The sequence below is a fragment of the Xiphias gladius genome, chromosome 20, assembly GCF_016859285.1.
Source record: "Xiphias gladius isolate SHS-SW01 ecotype Sanya breed wild chromosome 20, ASM1685928v1, whole genome shotgun sequence".
In the NCBI taxonomy this organism is placed as follows: domain Eukaryota; kingdom Metazoa; phylum Chordata; class Actinopteri; order Istiophoriformes; family Xiphiidae; genus Xiphias; species Xiphias gladius.
Window position 1 is genome coordinate 11,855,723 of NC_053419.1, and position 15,461 is coordinate 11,871,183.

Below are 15,461 nucleotides of genomic sequence, written 5' to 3' on the forward strand. Positions count from 1 at the left end.
AAATCCAGCAAATATTTACATTAGAGTGGTTAACTTAAAGTTGGTGCAGATTAATTTTCTGTCAACTGACTTGTGTTTTCTGGTCTAGTAGACTGAGTATATTGTTGTAATTTCAGTACCCTTTCTCATCACTTAATAATAATAATGCTATTTGCTGCATTGATTAGTTTGTGATGTTACAGCCAGATGTCAAAATAAATTAGTTATTTTTGTCAAAAACCTCTTCTTCTTACACCTTTTTATGTATACATGGGACATCTGGATTTGCAGATTAATTTCCATTCCATAATAGTATGCAGACTAAGAGACTTAGTTTTTTTTGTTTTTTTTTTTGGGCAATGCTTTCAGCTAGAACAACCCACTAAATGCAAAGTTTACAGTGTTCTAAAATGGTTTTCTTATTTCAGTTTTTTTATTCCAGCTCACCATAAACATAAAGAAACATAATATCAGTAAAATCAGGCGCTGTACTACGTGGCTGATATACAAACAGATAGAACGGTCGTCTCCCAACCTGGTTGATAACTTTATCTGATGATAAAACTAGAATGTTTAGTCACCACATCAGTAGTTCCCGTGTCCTCAGTGTTTGTTGCTGCAGGCAGCTCTACACTCTGATTGACCCTGAGCCAGTCAAAAAAAAGGTGTAAAAAGGGTAGCAGTCCTTTAATGTTTGACAGGGTACCTAATTTTATGTAGGTTACAGCACACAAGCGGATGCAAAGTTAAGAGTAATTTGGCAAAGAATTATACAAAGTATTGTTTTGGCTTACAACCCCTCAGTAGGTGAGGCTGAAAGTTACTGATGCTACATAGTTGGAGACCTTTGATATATGACAAGAGGAAGGTCAGAACATGTGTAAGAATACAGGAAAACACTGCTCTCTCACCAGTTTATAAGTTTGTTTACACACCCAAAACGTTTATCATAAAGCAGACAGGCCGAGAGTTAGACAGAGTTCCTTGCTGGGTCTTATCGGAGCCTTGTAGAGGTCAGAGCTATCAGCTCAGCCACATTTTGCCCTTTATGGCTGCTGTGCTCCACTGTTGGCCGCTAATGACGTCTCTTTAATTGGCCTCTGGACATTTTACACTTATCAACCAACTGCTGGGCTTCCTCTAAAGTTTGGATCAAGTTTCATGTTGGGCAACTAAAATAATTATTAACAGTCCCTAAATCATTTTGTAAAACTGAAATCTACAATAACTGGCTATGTTGCATAAGGTAAAAGTGAGATGGCCAAGCTAAGACTACAACTTTCCAAACTATAGAGCTCGCTGACAGACTTTGATTTGCAGATGGGTGTTTTGTTCGTTCATTTTTTTCTCCGATTTTTAGTAATGTCAATGAAATGCTGTATTTGAACAGTGACACCGATTTTTTTCACAGAAGAATTTATGACATGTCAAAGTAAGAAAAACACTTGTGTAAATATCCAAATCTTACTGCAAAGCAAATGCAATAAGCATAAACAAAGCAAATAGCATTATTATTATTGAGTGATGAGAAAGGGTACTGTAATTACAACAATATACTCAGTCTACTAGACCAGAAAACACAAGTCAGTTGACAGAAAATTAGTCCGCAACAATTTTGAGATAGCCACTCTAACATCTCTGTTGATGTGAAATACTCAAAGGGTAGTAAGTGTCCATCATCAAATAATTTTGATAATTTGGTTTTGTCTCGTTTGGCTTTGCAAAGGCCATCAACTCTACAGCTTTCAGTCCAGCCAAAGCTCCTGAGAACCCGTCAAAAAAAAAAAAAAAAACCCCAACTTTGCTGAGTCGTAAAATATATCTGTTGTCAGGGAATTTCTGAGCTGCAAACGAAATTGGAACACAGCACCACAAATATGCAGCCAAGGGCCAGTGATTTTGTTGTAAAGCTCACATCGCATCCTTGAGATGATATAGCACAATCACACAAGGGCGTTAACATCAGCCGATAAAATCTGAAACATTAAAAAGGAAGTGCAACAGTATGAACACAAACATAATATAAGCAAAGCACACAAACATTACTGGAAGAACAAAGTAATAAACTATATACTATAGAGACAAAACTAAACCAAAATATTAAAGAGACTTAATTCTAATGTTGCACACCCAGTTTCATTTACATGGGTTTCATATGAATAATTGGGAAAAATGGATATTGGATAAACTGCTGAAGTCATTGCTGTACATGCCAAATCGTTCAGGCTTACATATATCTAGTTAATGGAATATGCCCTGTACTACAACTGGGTTGAGGGATCAATTCAACCAGACCAGAATAGGCTCGAGATAAAAGATTATTCCAATTTTGTACAATAGAGTAACTGCAATTTTCATGGGATGAGATTTGTGCCATTTCTGTGACAACTGAACATTAACTGTGTTGTTCTGAATTTGTATGGTAATCAGCTACCTCCAATACATATAGTAGATATGCTATTTCCTGTACATTTAGCTGATGCTAAGAAGGTGTAATGTTTACCATGCTCAACATGTTACTTTAGCATGTTAGCATGGTAAGCTAAGATGGTATACTAAGATTGCTAACTGGGACCAAAAACAGTACAGTTGAGGCTGATGGGAATGTCATAAGCTTTGGATAAATTGAAATTTTGACCTGATGATGGCACTAGATGAAAAGCCGGGATCATGGAAGTTGTTACAATTCATCCTGAGCGGGACTTGACTGTGTATCAAATGTCATGGCGATCCATCCAATAGTTATCAGGACATTGCACTCAAAACCACAAACATCAACCGGCTGATGGCGCTAGAGGGAAAATGTACCAGAGTTGTGCTACTGCGATGTTTTGCTTGCTGGTAGATGAGACAAACAGTATTTTAGGATCAAGTGCAAACTAGAGTGAGCAGACCAGGCATAACTGTACTGTTCTGTTCTGCCTTGATCTTTTTCACATTTAAATACAAAATACTTTATTCCACATAACATTTTATTTTTTCTGAGCTCTCTGCAAGCAAAGCAGTCTCAGCCGAGATACACATCATAATACTGACTGCAAATGTTACTGATGTAACTTTATGACATAGGCCCTTACCTCCCCTTGGGAACATGTGTAATTGATGGCTTCTCCATGTACCATAACTGATTTCTGGGAAAGTCTCTCCAGTGTTTTCCATCTCTGGCCTTTTACCTCCATTTCAGCCTGTACTTCCACCCTCTGCATTTTTTAAAGGCCTCTTTTCCTCTATCTCAGGGAGGTGCATTTGAGGTCTTGCCTTGTGATGATATTTGAAATTTTTTATCCCTCTATTTACCCCGTCTTTATTGTTATTTCATTAAATGTAATCGATAAAGGAACCGTTATTTCAGTAAAGAGAGTGTATACAAGAGGACAGATAGATAGATGTAGATATCATGATAAAGAGACAAAAATCAGTGGAAAAAAAGGCTTCAGTAAATGTAACAGGTATGACATGTCAAGATATTTCAGGTGCAGTTACTTAGAAAATCTTTTTGCAATTTCAAATGTGAAAAGCAAAAAACAATTTTTGTTGTCAGACCTTCTTAATAAAAAATAAGCTTTTTTGAGACTATTTTGTCATACAAAAATAAAATCTGTCGTCTCCACCAACACATGACCATTGCTTTTTGTGAGTGATAGTGGCTTAACATTCTGGTGAACTGATTGATTGCTAATTTTTTCCCCTTGTTCAATAACTTCAAAAACATTCATTAAGAAAAACAGAGTTACACCCATGTACAGCCACTGTTTTTAATAAATATTTTAATGTGTAAATACATTATGTCCTACTTACCTGCCTCTTTTTTTGTGTCCAGGAAAGGTGAATGTTCGTTTTGAACATTACATGGGCTGTATTCTGCTGACAGACATGGACCCACCAAGCTCTGGTCCCACAGCACAGCACAATGGCCTCTGCCTTGACCTCGACCCAGCCGCAGGACGCGACCTCAAGCAGGACATGGATGTCACCTGCCTCACTGTCCACCTTTACTACCTCGGGAAGGATGAAGGAGGGGGTGGGGCCAAAGGTTCAGACAGTGTGCTCACGTTTCCACGTGGGGAGTATGTAGTTGAAGAACTGTGCATCACTGCAGCGAAGGCATGTGGTAAGTCACAAGAGGATTTCAGGTCTAATGTCTTCCCACACACAAAAATAGTTTTATCATTATTGAGCACCATCAGTTTAATATGGGCTTTACATAATGCTCAAAAATGAAACACGCATCAAACATATGAGAAAACAAAGTGGAAATTAAAGAAAATAAAAAATATATATATAGTATAGAGTGCTGTGTACTTGATAACAAATGGGTGTGAAAATATACATTTTCAAACCAGTTGTTAAGTTACACACCACTCTCTCATTTGCACGTGTAATAGGCTGTAATGTGCTATATATGCAACTGCTTAAAAAACAAATGTTGCTACTTGCATCGCTGCTTTTGTAAATACATTATGTCATTCTTACCTGGCTCTTTTTCTGTGTGTAGATCATGGACTGGGTCATAAATGGATACAGTGTCTATAGTCTTTTAAGTTTGTGTTTGAGTTTCATGCGTGAGCGAGCACCAAGCACCATAGCCAGCCGTTATAGTTTGAAATACGTTTCAAACAAGCAGTCACACGCCACATCTCATGCCCAAGGCACACATGGGAAAATATGAGTTTTTATGAGCTTTTATCTTCATATGGGAAAAAGCCTAAATATGTAAGCCGTAACCACACCAAATGAGGGAATATATTTTGTAAGAATGTTGTTTATCCCTTGGATTTAATATTGAACTTCTTCTGGCAGCTTGTGGTGACCAAACACCTTATTAGGACATTTTATGCTGTTTTTGTTTTTCTTTTTTCTTTAATTTAACTCCCTTCTGTATACCTAGAGAAAAGCTGGGTCTGTTCTTGTTCACATCAATACAGTTAGACTATACTTTGAGGCAATATCTCTCAGTGATTTACAGTTTTAGGCTTTGATCATTATCTTCTTGGTTTAGATTCATATCAGTCATCCAATTACTAAGAAAGTAATTAATCAAATGGAGTGGTTGTTGCAGATTTTATTTACATGCCAGCTTCCGTTATAATGTTATAATGTCCTTCTGATCAGTGTCATCAGCGAAGGAGCTGCCTTTCTCCTGGTGCCCTGTGAAAATATTGTCATTTTGATATTTTGATATTCTGTAAACTGTATACTTTTTGGACCCAACTGTGTGACGTAAATAATCAAGTACCATTCATCCATCCCATAACTTGTCATGCAGGAAAATCCCACTTGTCTGTTCAGAATTCATACATTTTGTTTATTTTATATTTTATTTCTTAAGAATCTCTAGGTAAGGAAATAGCCAATCTAGTGTTTATTTTGTCGGAAGAGTTCTACAGCACTCAGCCTTGCTTTTTGCCTTCTGTTTCTAGCACACTCAAGTCAGGAAGTTGTCGACTGTTGTGTCTGTTTTTCTCTCTGCCTTTGCTCTATCTATTTCTCCCACACACTCTTGCTCCATTCCTTCTTGCACTGATAAGAAACAAACCCCTCACTCTGTTCTATTCATCTTCTGCTTTTTCTGTACCCCCTTGCAATTTTTTTCATTTTGTCATTCCCTATTTCCTGCCTCTTGTCTTTGTCTATTTGTCATCTTTCTCTTTACCTTCCATCCATCTTACTCTCCCATTCTCCCGCTCATGTTTTAACCACAGTCAAGTAGTAATAAGAAGTAAGAAAAATTCCAAACTTGGAATTAAAAGGTATGAAGTATATTTTTAAACTGTATAACATAAAATGCACTGAATCTTAACTCCAGAAGTGTGCAAATACAGTCATTTACTCTGCAGCACATTGGTTACTTTATTATTTGATATTGTAGTACATAATATAACGTAGGGCTTGCTTATACATCAACCTTGTTAGTACTTTGACTTGACTTCCTCTGTTGTGGTTGAGCATACTTCCTCTTATGCAGCACTGCCGTATCCATACCATTGCTTCACTCTTGTGAGTGCTTCCTGCTATATGATGACATTTTGTGTCTGCTAATGAACCACTTGGCCCAGCTGATAAAACACATTACTACTAGTGGTGCTGGGGTTTTGAAGACAGAATGAGGAATTGCGTGAATGGTCAGACACAAAAACACAGACGGTTTCAGGATTGCTCGATGTTCAAGCACTATTATTGTCAGACGATGTGGTAAAGATCATCCATACTGAGATTGTTATCCACTGTGCATCAATGTTGTCATCTTTGATCATAAAATGTCTTCATGAAAACAACATTTCTGAGAAACAGGTAAACTTGCAAAACAGTTCATGGGTAATTTCATGTTGATACATGTTTTTTGTTTTGGACTCTTTGTTATTTTCATGGCGTTCAACTAATTCCACTGAATTACATCATGTGTCATAATGTGTCTTTGTCAAAGCACAGTTGCTTGCAGTCTACAGTGCTACCACAACACAGGCTGTGTTTGCGTGTGTAAAAGTACAGTATCTGCATAGCTACTACAATGTGTATGTCTAAATATTGGTCAGTTGTCATTGTTTAGTGGCAATTACTCTAATTTTTAGAAATTGGTTAGTAATGTGTGCTGTTTTAACTCTAAAAAGTTGTGAAAAGGAGTTCTTTACTTCAGATATGACTATGGTGGTAGTACATGAGTAGGCAGTAGACTCTCTTAATTGGAATTATGGACGGGATGCTCCACATGCCTGGTTACAAAGTGAATCTGACCAAATGGAAAACAGTTGCTGACTTGCTCCCTAATATCTGCAACAGTTATGAGGGGGTAAATTCAATCTTCCATAAAGTACAGTTACTTGTAGTGAGTTTTAATGGACTTTTAGCACCAGAATAAAACTGTTTTTGCTGGATTACAGTAAACATTTTGAATGACCTCCCTCAAACTTGTTTGATAAAAAAGATGATTTCTTTTCCTTCTTTCCAGGGATTGCTCCAGTGTATAGCAACTTGTTTGGCCTTATGAGGGAAAGTGACCGTATATGGTTCCCTCCTAATCACGTCTTTAAACTCCACCAATCAGCCAGTGAGAGCCTGCACTTCAGAATCAGGTAGAAATAGTCAGTTTTTCATTTCCTTAATCCATTTCAGATTTCCCTTGTTATATTTTTTTTCTTTTCTTTTTTTTGGCTTGGGTTCCTTTTCTTACTTCTCTGGTCTCCTCTTCTGTCCAGGTACTATTTTCCTGGCTGGTATAACAACAGTTCACTCTATGCCCATCGCTATGGTGTGTCCAAAGGGACAGAGAGCCCTGTGATGGATGATTGCGTAATGGCATACCTATTTTTCCAGGTTAGTCTTCATGACTTATACCTAATGTCAACATTAAGTCGGTTATTTTCTTTTGTATAGGGTACTTTGTATGTTGGCATTTCACATTTGTTCTGCACCTTTGCATTTGTTTTTCAAAATTAAGGTCTTAGTCTATCATTTGTGTGTTTTTGGGTACAAACCAGAGGACAGCATCTTCCAGAAAAACAACACCCCCCACACACACACATACACCCCACACCCCCACCCCCATAACCTCCATCACACCCTTTCTCTTTCCTCCTTTGCTTTTTTTAATATAATGATAAACAGAAATGTTGGGCGGTGAGAGATAAAAAGTGCTTGTTTCCCTGTCTCTCTGAATGATTGCCAGTCTGTGTGTCATGTCAGCCCATTCTTTTGTGTAAGCGGAGAAAACAGGAAGTGGGGTAGCAAGAGTGTTAGAGAAGCACAAATGGGGAACAAGAGTATGAGTTTTTTTTTCACTTCATGTTTGTGGTTGTCTGTGCACGCATACATGTGTTTGTATGTGAGCTCGTGTATTTTTTTTTCCTTTTCTACATGCTTCTGTAAACTTGGCAGCTCTGTTCAGCTTTGTTTTTATCTGCACTGACACTAAAACCGTGAGCTGTGTGTCAACAGATTGACCTACAGAAAGTTTGGTACATACAGACGTCTGCTGCTGTAGAGCTTGACTTGTACAGTCCCAACAAATTAACCGTCGAGTTTGTTAATGAAATATATAATAAAAAAGAGTTTCCCATTTAAAATACTGTTTTTATTGTGACATAAATTTTACTGTGCCATAAAGAGTTTATAATCTGTCTGATTACTGTTAATTTTGGTTGATAGATCTATTGTATACATCTAGGATTTACTGAATTTTAAAAGATGGATCACCTCAATCTGAAAACCAAAAAGCTTTACAACCAGATCTAAAAATCTTTTCTATGTTTGTTTCTGTTTAAGGAGTCATCGTTTAATTTTTTACGATTAACTTTTATATTCATACTGTGTATTTAGAGCCAGGTTTAGGCATGGGAATTAAGCCAATTACTCTCTTGCCAAGGGATTTGGTATCTGTTTACCCCCCCCCCTCCCATCCAGCCACTTCTTTCTTTTTAATCTTCTACTCCTTCATTCATGGATCTGATATCATCCATTTATTCATCCATTTTTTAGATCTTTTTTTTTTTCCTTCCGCAGTGGCGTAGTGACTTTCTTAATGGCTGGGTTCAAATCCCGGTGAGCCATGAGTCCCAGGAAGAGTGTCTGGGCATGGCGGTGCTAGACATGATGAGGCTTGCTAAAGAGAGTGGTAAATCACCTGTGGATATCTACAATGATACCAGGTAGGATGCTCTCACTCACTAGACACACCACAATAATGTGACAATATTTTGGCCGGCCGTTGCTGCTTTTACACACTATTTAATCTAAACTAGGGGAAGGCAAAATGGTCTCAGAGAAAAAAAGTCTTTTTGTAATGTGGATATGACGGCTAACCTGGTGGAATCATCACTCTAGTAGAACAGTCTAATAAATTCAGAAATGTAAAGACAACTCTTAAGACCAGGAAAATAAATTTGTTTCACTGTCTGAAATTCCAGACCAAATTCCAGTTTCATGCACATCCCGCAATCTCTCTTCCCTAAATAATGCAAAATGCTCGCTGCTATGCTGGTGGGGTTGTGGTGCAGCTTATGAATAGCGATTTCAAAGCAGTGTGGCAGGCCTTTCAGGACACAGTTAGCATCAAGATAGTTTCATTATGTGTGTGCAGGCAGCTGAATGAATTATCTCTGTGTGAGATAATATCTCAGTTAACAATTTGTCTATAATTTGAAATGTACTGTTCTTATGCACTGTGTCCATACTTGAAATGTGAATTCTCAAATAATTCCTCTTTCATATCTAATTCATCATTAACAGTATTTGTTTTACATTACATTTATATTTACATTTCCTTATCCTGAGGTTGACTCAGAATGTACACTGGCTGAACTGGCACAAAGCATACATAGTGCTTACTCTTTTAACTTTGTTTCCTCTTTCACTTGCCCCTCCCGTCTCTCTTAATATTTCTTGTTATTTGTCCTTTACTCCTTCCTTTTTTCTTTATTATCATCTCCAACTTGACCGAACCACCCTCCGGGACCCTCCCCTCCCTGCTTTTAGCTACAAATCCTTCCTGCCGAGGTGCATGCGAAGCCGCATCCAGGAATATAACATCTGGACTCGGAAGAGGATCCGCTATCGCTTCAGGAAGTTCATCGAGCAGTTCAGCGAATGCAAGGCCACGGTGTGTAACCTCAGGCTCAAATACCTGATGAGCCTGGAGATGCTGCTGCCTTCCCTCTACTCTGAACGCTTCCAAGTCACCGACCACTCCACATGCGAGGTTACCATCGTTGTCATGGGCAACAAGGGCATCCACTGGTCAAAAGAGGAAGAGGAAGAGGGAGCAGAGGAGGTGAGGACCAGGAGATGGGTTCATGTTGTTATGGTAAAGCATTTGTACATTACCAGTAAGCCACAGTATGATGCTTTCATGGCTGTTTTTACCAGTAGATGGAGCTCAGGGAGCTGGTTAAAAATGCCAGTAACAACAAGAGTGCATGTGTGTGCATGGTTCTTCATCTAAGACAAATGCAAACTACTACTTTGTACTCTTTTTGTTTCTCCAGGAGCTAAAGTCATTCTGTGACTTCCCAGAGGTGATTGACATCAGCATTAAACAGGCCAATAAGGAAGGTTCTGCGGAGAGTCGCATAGTTACCCTGACCAGACAGGACGGCCAAATCCTGGTATAGTATACTGTGGTTCATGCTCTACTATTACTCTAAAATTAAGAAATTTATTTGCTTTGCTTTATTCTAATCTAATGATATCGCATTTCGTAATGACCTCATACTTGTTGTCAAAGCAAAGTGCTCAGGTGGTTTGTTATAGCAGCTGGATTTAAAGACAACCTATCTTCTTCACTTGTATGAAAGATAATTTTGACCAACAAATTAGTTCCAGGATATAAAGATTAACAATTTAACTTATTTAGTATCACCATCACCAATAATCTAGTTTGACACGCTGACCTATTTTTAAGTATTTTCTTTAAGTAACTAAGTCTAAAGTGTACCCATTTGTTAGACTTAATTGCATAAATATACAGATTGAAAAGTTATTGTTTCCATTGATTTAAAGTTCTCAGCAGCTACTGAATGATTTATTTCTGTCTATGTCTGCATCCTGTCTCTGTGTCTCTGTCTGACCACAAAGGAACTGGGGTTTCATTCCCTGTCAGAGGCTCTGTCATTCGTATCATTAGTTGATGGATATTACAGACTGGTCGCCGATTCCCATCATTACCTGTGTAAAGAGGTGGCTCCACCAAGACTTCTGGAGTGCATTCAGAGCTACTACCACGGCCCTGTGTCGTAAGTACATATATGCACAGATGCAGCACATCACAAATGTACTCGTGCACCCACAGGGTAGAAGAACTATTCACACATAAAGACACCTTCTGTCTCTTTGATCACAGGATGGAGTTTACGATTGGTAAACTGCGTCGCTCTGGTAACCACCAAGGCCTGTACATCCTTCGCTGCAGCCCGAGGGACTACGACAAATACTTCATGTCCTTTGTAGTGGGGGTAAGCAGTTAATGTTGGGTCATCATCAGCGTGAAGTCCAGTATTTTTGACGTGACTGTACAAATAGATTGGCTTTTTCAACACGGTCATTGCTAATTGATTGACATTACTAACGCACTTCTTCATCCCATGACCACATGAATCCCAGCAGACTACCAGATTATCTCCTACACTGGCTGATACAACTTGACACAACAACCAGGGCCATTACACTATAATGTAAATGCAATTTAGTGCTCTGGTATATGGTCTTTGCTCAGGTAAGGAGGAAGATGGTCAAAGTCACAGTAGCTGCTGCATCTGCACATTTACATGAGTGGCTGTTTCTAAAAGTAAACTATGTTTGCTCTCTGTTTTGCTAAAAAACAGGTAGTCTTAAAGTTGTGCCCACTAGAACCTCTAAAATATTTCCCATATTTTCAACCACTGGAGGGAGCAATAAGGTTTGATTTCCACACGAAATGGATAATCCATCTGATATGAAATACCAGACTGTGGCTAACACCTTCTATACTGTATGTCTTATCTTTAAAAATTATTTTAGACTTCAGATGTAGCATGTTTGACCTCAACGTTCGGAAATATGTTGAAATAAGATCAGGTAATTTTTTTTTTTTTTTTTTTTTAGGTTATTAGTTCTTACATGGTCTGACACTGACGCAATCGGTGTGTCCTTTATAGGACTTTAACATAATATTGCTGGCATTCAAGAGCAATTCAGCACCACCCAACTGAAATCATTTTCTTTTTATTTATCATTTTTCTTTTGATTTTCAGTATGACACTGTGGTGGACTACAAGCACTGTCAGATCACAAAGACAGAGTCAGGAGAGTACATTCTGAGTGGAGCTAAGAGGAGCTTTGGCTCACTGAGGGAACTTCTGCACTGCTATCAAAAGGAGGCGCTGCGTACAGACGGATACACATTTCAGCTGACCAGGTGCTGCCCACCCAGCCTCAAAGGTCAGTGTTCCCATACAAACATACGAGGTACAAGCTAAACTTTATTGTCCTTCAAGACCATACTGTACACATGAGCACTGATGCAAATGTGAACACATACACAGTATGCATTCAACTTGTCGTATAATCCACTTACTTAAAATATGAGTAGTTTTCCTTTAAAGCACAGCTGAGACCTTTTCAATTTGTTGGACTCAATCGTTTGTTTACAGTTGTTCCTTTAAAAAAAATGTTTTTTCATAAGAGAACTCCTTTAATTCAGAATAATGCAGACTCTTTGATCTTTATAATAACCACTGACTTTACTTCTGCAGCATATTTACTGATAAACTGTATTGAATTATAATGTGGTGCAAGTTCTGAAAGCATAGACCACGCAGTTATAACTGGGTTTCACATTCTGGGAGATAGGGGGCAGCACTAAACTCCCTCAGCACATTAGCTCTTAATCTTCAACACCCTACTCTCTAAGTTCCTTAAGATTCTGTCTTGTTTACATGCTCCCAATTTCACCTTTTCACCCATAAACAAAAGTTAGGCACCATATCAGCTAAGGTGACGCCAATTGTAAGAATTTTTGGAAAAGATTTTAATCACTTATAGAAATGTATAATTTTTTAACTCTATTGTAAGACATAATGCTGCAGAATCAGTGTTATCCTTTAAATAGGCAGAAAGTATAATTCCTGCAATGAATACTTAATTAGGTTTCCAGCTGGCACAACTCTTGTGTCTGAGTCAAGTCAAAAAAACAAACCACAAAGGTTTTGTATATGCTGATATTCATAATTAAGAACTCTAAATAACGCAATCTAAGTTTAGAATTAGTAGCTGTTACTTTTCTACTCAAATTTGCCATTTATTAGTGTCACATTGAAAAGCAATAATCCTACTGTAGTGTTAATCAGATGTAGTGTCAAAATGTGGGTAAAGGATCCTAATCCCTGTCCACCTTTACCTTTCTTCAGATAAATCCAACCTGCTGGTGTGTAGAAATAATCAAGGGCCAGAGGTTCCTCTGGCCTCCTCCCTCCACAAACACATCAGCCAGATGGTCTTCCACAAGATCCAAAAAGAGGACCTTGTCATCGTAAGATAATCCTCTTTGACTTAACTTAACTCTCTTTCTCTCAGCAGAAAATGTTTACATACACATATAACTAGACAATCTCCTCAGTTTTAGTAGGTTGTATTAATGTATAGAATTAGATGCATTGTTTATTGTACATATATTTATTTGTAGAAGCTTACAAGATTATCGAAAAGGCCCTTGTATGCCTTGCTAATTGTGAGAGAACACTAAATGTAAAGCCTGACTGTTGTGGGCCTATTGAAGACAAGGTAACAGACCGCAGCCAGTTGTGAGTATACTGGGATTTTTGATCAGAACGGACCAGAGGGACTCCTACAGGATCAGTGAGGTCACTGCAGTTAACAAAATTCTTCCTCAATTGATCGAACTACTGTAGCTCACTGTCATCAGAAGCAGTCCCTGTGGACATGTGAGTGCACTGTGTGCATTGTTTGTGTCCAGTTGACAGTGCGTCAGCCATGCTTTCCTCTCAGTGACTGCTCCATTTCAGTCTCGCCACATTTTCTGCTTTGAGCACTTGAAGCTTTGTGCAACAGGTATGTCACAGGAAAACCACAGCAGCACACCACTAATCAAAGACACACCACTAATCAAAGAGATGACACAGAGTTTTTTCCTGTGTCATCTCCCTGTTTTGAACTTGGATTCAACTGTGTCATTCAGTTATTTTAGAGCTTTGGAAATTGTGACCTTAAATTTACTTTGTTGAATCTTAAGCAGTTAAAGCCATTTGGTTAGATAAGTTCTAGCTGGCTTTATCACAACTCGGTCCTGGTTAAAGGGAGACAGGAGTTGGCAATAGTGAGTTTGGTTTCTGGCCTGGTGAGGAAGCTGCAAGATTTAATGGATGAGTAAGTTACTTCTTGGCACCTTTTTTGGGGCTGTTCCACTTCAGAGACATCTTTGACACTTGAAATTGCAACAATGAGGATAAGAATTCAGATAAGCTTGTGAGATGATAAACAGGATTTCAGCTGAGTTGCTCTGGTAGACATGATTCTATCATGGCTGAAGCTTCAAAATGTGTCCTTTATTTTTTATTTGTCATATAACTTTTATTTCAGGTGACACAATATGTGTCAGGTTGTACTAAATTATCTACTCTATGTAATTTATGCAGTCAACAAAATTTCAGGCTTATATCGGCACATCCATCATGTCTCGCTTTGTAATCTATCATTATATGCAGTATAGGTCTTGGGTAGAGAGTACTGGTTAGGGAATCGCCTCTTTGACTCAGAGAAAATGCACTCCACCTCCTTTCATAAGTAAGTTTTTAACGCAACAATAAAACTGTATTTTAGAATGAGAGTCTTGGCCAAGGAACATTCACCAAGATCTTCTGCGGTGTGAGGAAAGAGGTGGGAGACTATGGAGAGGTACACCAGATAGACGTTGTTATCAAGATCCTGGGAAAGGCTCATCGCAATTATTCAGAGGTTAGTTTGTTGACTGAGTGAATGAGTGAGTCAGTGGATTGGATTAAATCAATACTTCACATAAAATTCTCTACTTTTATCTCATATTCTCCCTCATAGTCCTTCTTTGAAGCAGCCAGCATGATGAGCCAGCTCTCCCACAAGCACTTACTCCTCAACTATGGTGTGTGCGTTTGTGGCGATGAAAGTAAGTTTACAAGACAAACACACACTACTGGGCAGAGTTGGTAACAAAGGATGGAATTATTTTGGTTATCCTCACGTGTAGCTTGTAAATATGACAGTTTTAACATCTGTGTAGATGAGAGGGATGCTGAAGTCAAAACAGAAACTTGTGATAACATAGAGTCAGGTGGTCAGTCAACCACCCTCGAGGAATCAATACAAAGGATCAGACAGCATAAAGAAGGTTTCCTTACCTGCTGAATTGCTTTGTGCTTTGCCCTGACCTTCCACTCGGAAGTAATGGGCCACTGCAGTCCTGATCTTCACTCTACCTGCAACGGCCCACACACATCAGAGCAGTGTGTCTGAAAACCTTTACTAGCCACAATTGCTGAATGCAGGGAAAGAGCAGACAGGAAAGAAAAGATGCAAGTACTGGAAGATTTTGGAAGTTACTTGAAATGTGTCTATACGCCCTAGGATTTTGTCTCTTCACCATTGCAGTATCTCACAACTGACCCAAAACAATGCATTGTAATTTCATGCCAGCGTGCACCTGACAAATGCTTGGCTGTTCTTCAAATAAATCCTAGCATAGGTTGCACTAATAGCTTGATCGTTATAATAGAACAAACAGTTCACAAAAACCTTTCGGTTCAGATTTCATGTACAAAATCAGATTTCACATGTGGGAAATAAAAACTGAACTAAAATGGATGCCAGAATATGGATGAAAAAATTCACGACTTGGCATATTTTTCTGGTATGTGTCAGCAACATCTATGTCATTGAAGAAACCACAGAAAATAGCAATAGCAATAGTAAACCACAAACTTGGGAGATTTAAAGATCTGCCCAATTGAAAATCAAGTATTTAA

General features: G+C 38.4%; 1 protein-coding gene across 1 annotated transcript in view; it reads left to right on the forward strand.

The window, feature by feature from the left end:
* The window catches only part of jak2a (Janus kinase 2a), a 31,895-nt gene that overhangs the window by 6,363 nt on the left and 10,071 nt on the right, over positions 1-15,461 (forward strand). The window contains exons 2-13 of the mRNA XM_040156925.1: positions 3,800-4,090; positions 6,926-7,049; positions 7,173-7,290; positions 8,476-8,621; positions 9,448-9,742; positions 9,957-10,076; positions 10,546-10,703; positions 10,811-10,922; positions 11,700-11,886; positions 12,855-12,976; positions 14,284-14,418; positions 14,518-14,605. Coding sequence (XP_040012859.1) covers positions 3,829-4,090; positions 6,926-7,049; positions 7,173-7,290; positions 8,476-8,621; positions 9,448-9,742; positions 9,957-10,076; positions 10,546-10,703; positions 10,811-10,922; positions 11,700-11,886; positions 12,855-12,976; positions 14,284-14,418; positions 14,518-14,605 — 1,867 coding nt within the window. The 5' untranslated portion in view covers positions 3,800-3,828. The remainder of the gene's footprint in view (positions 1-3,799; positions 4,091-6,925; positions 7,050-7,172; positions 7,291-8,475; positions 8,622-9,447; positions 9,743-9,956; positions 10,077-10,545; positions 10,704-10,810; positions 10,923-11,699; positions 11,887-12,854; positions 12,977-14,283; positions 14,419-14,517; positions 14,606-15,461) is intronic.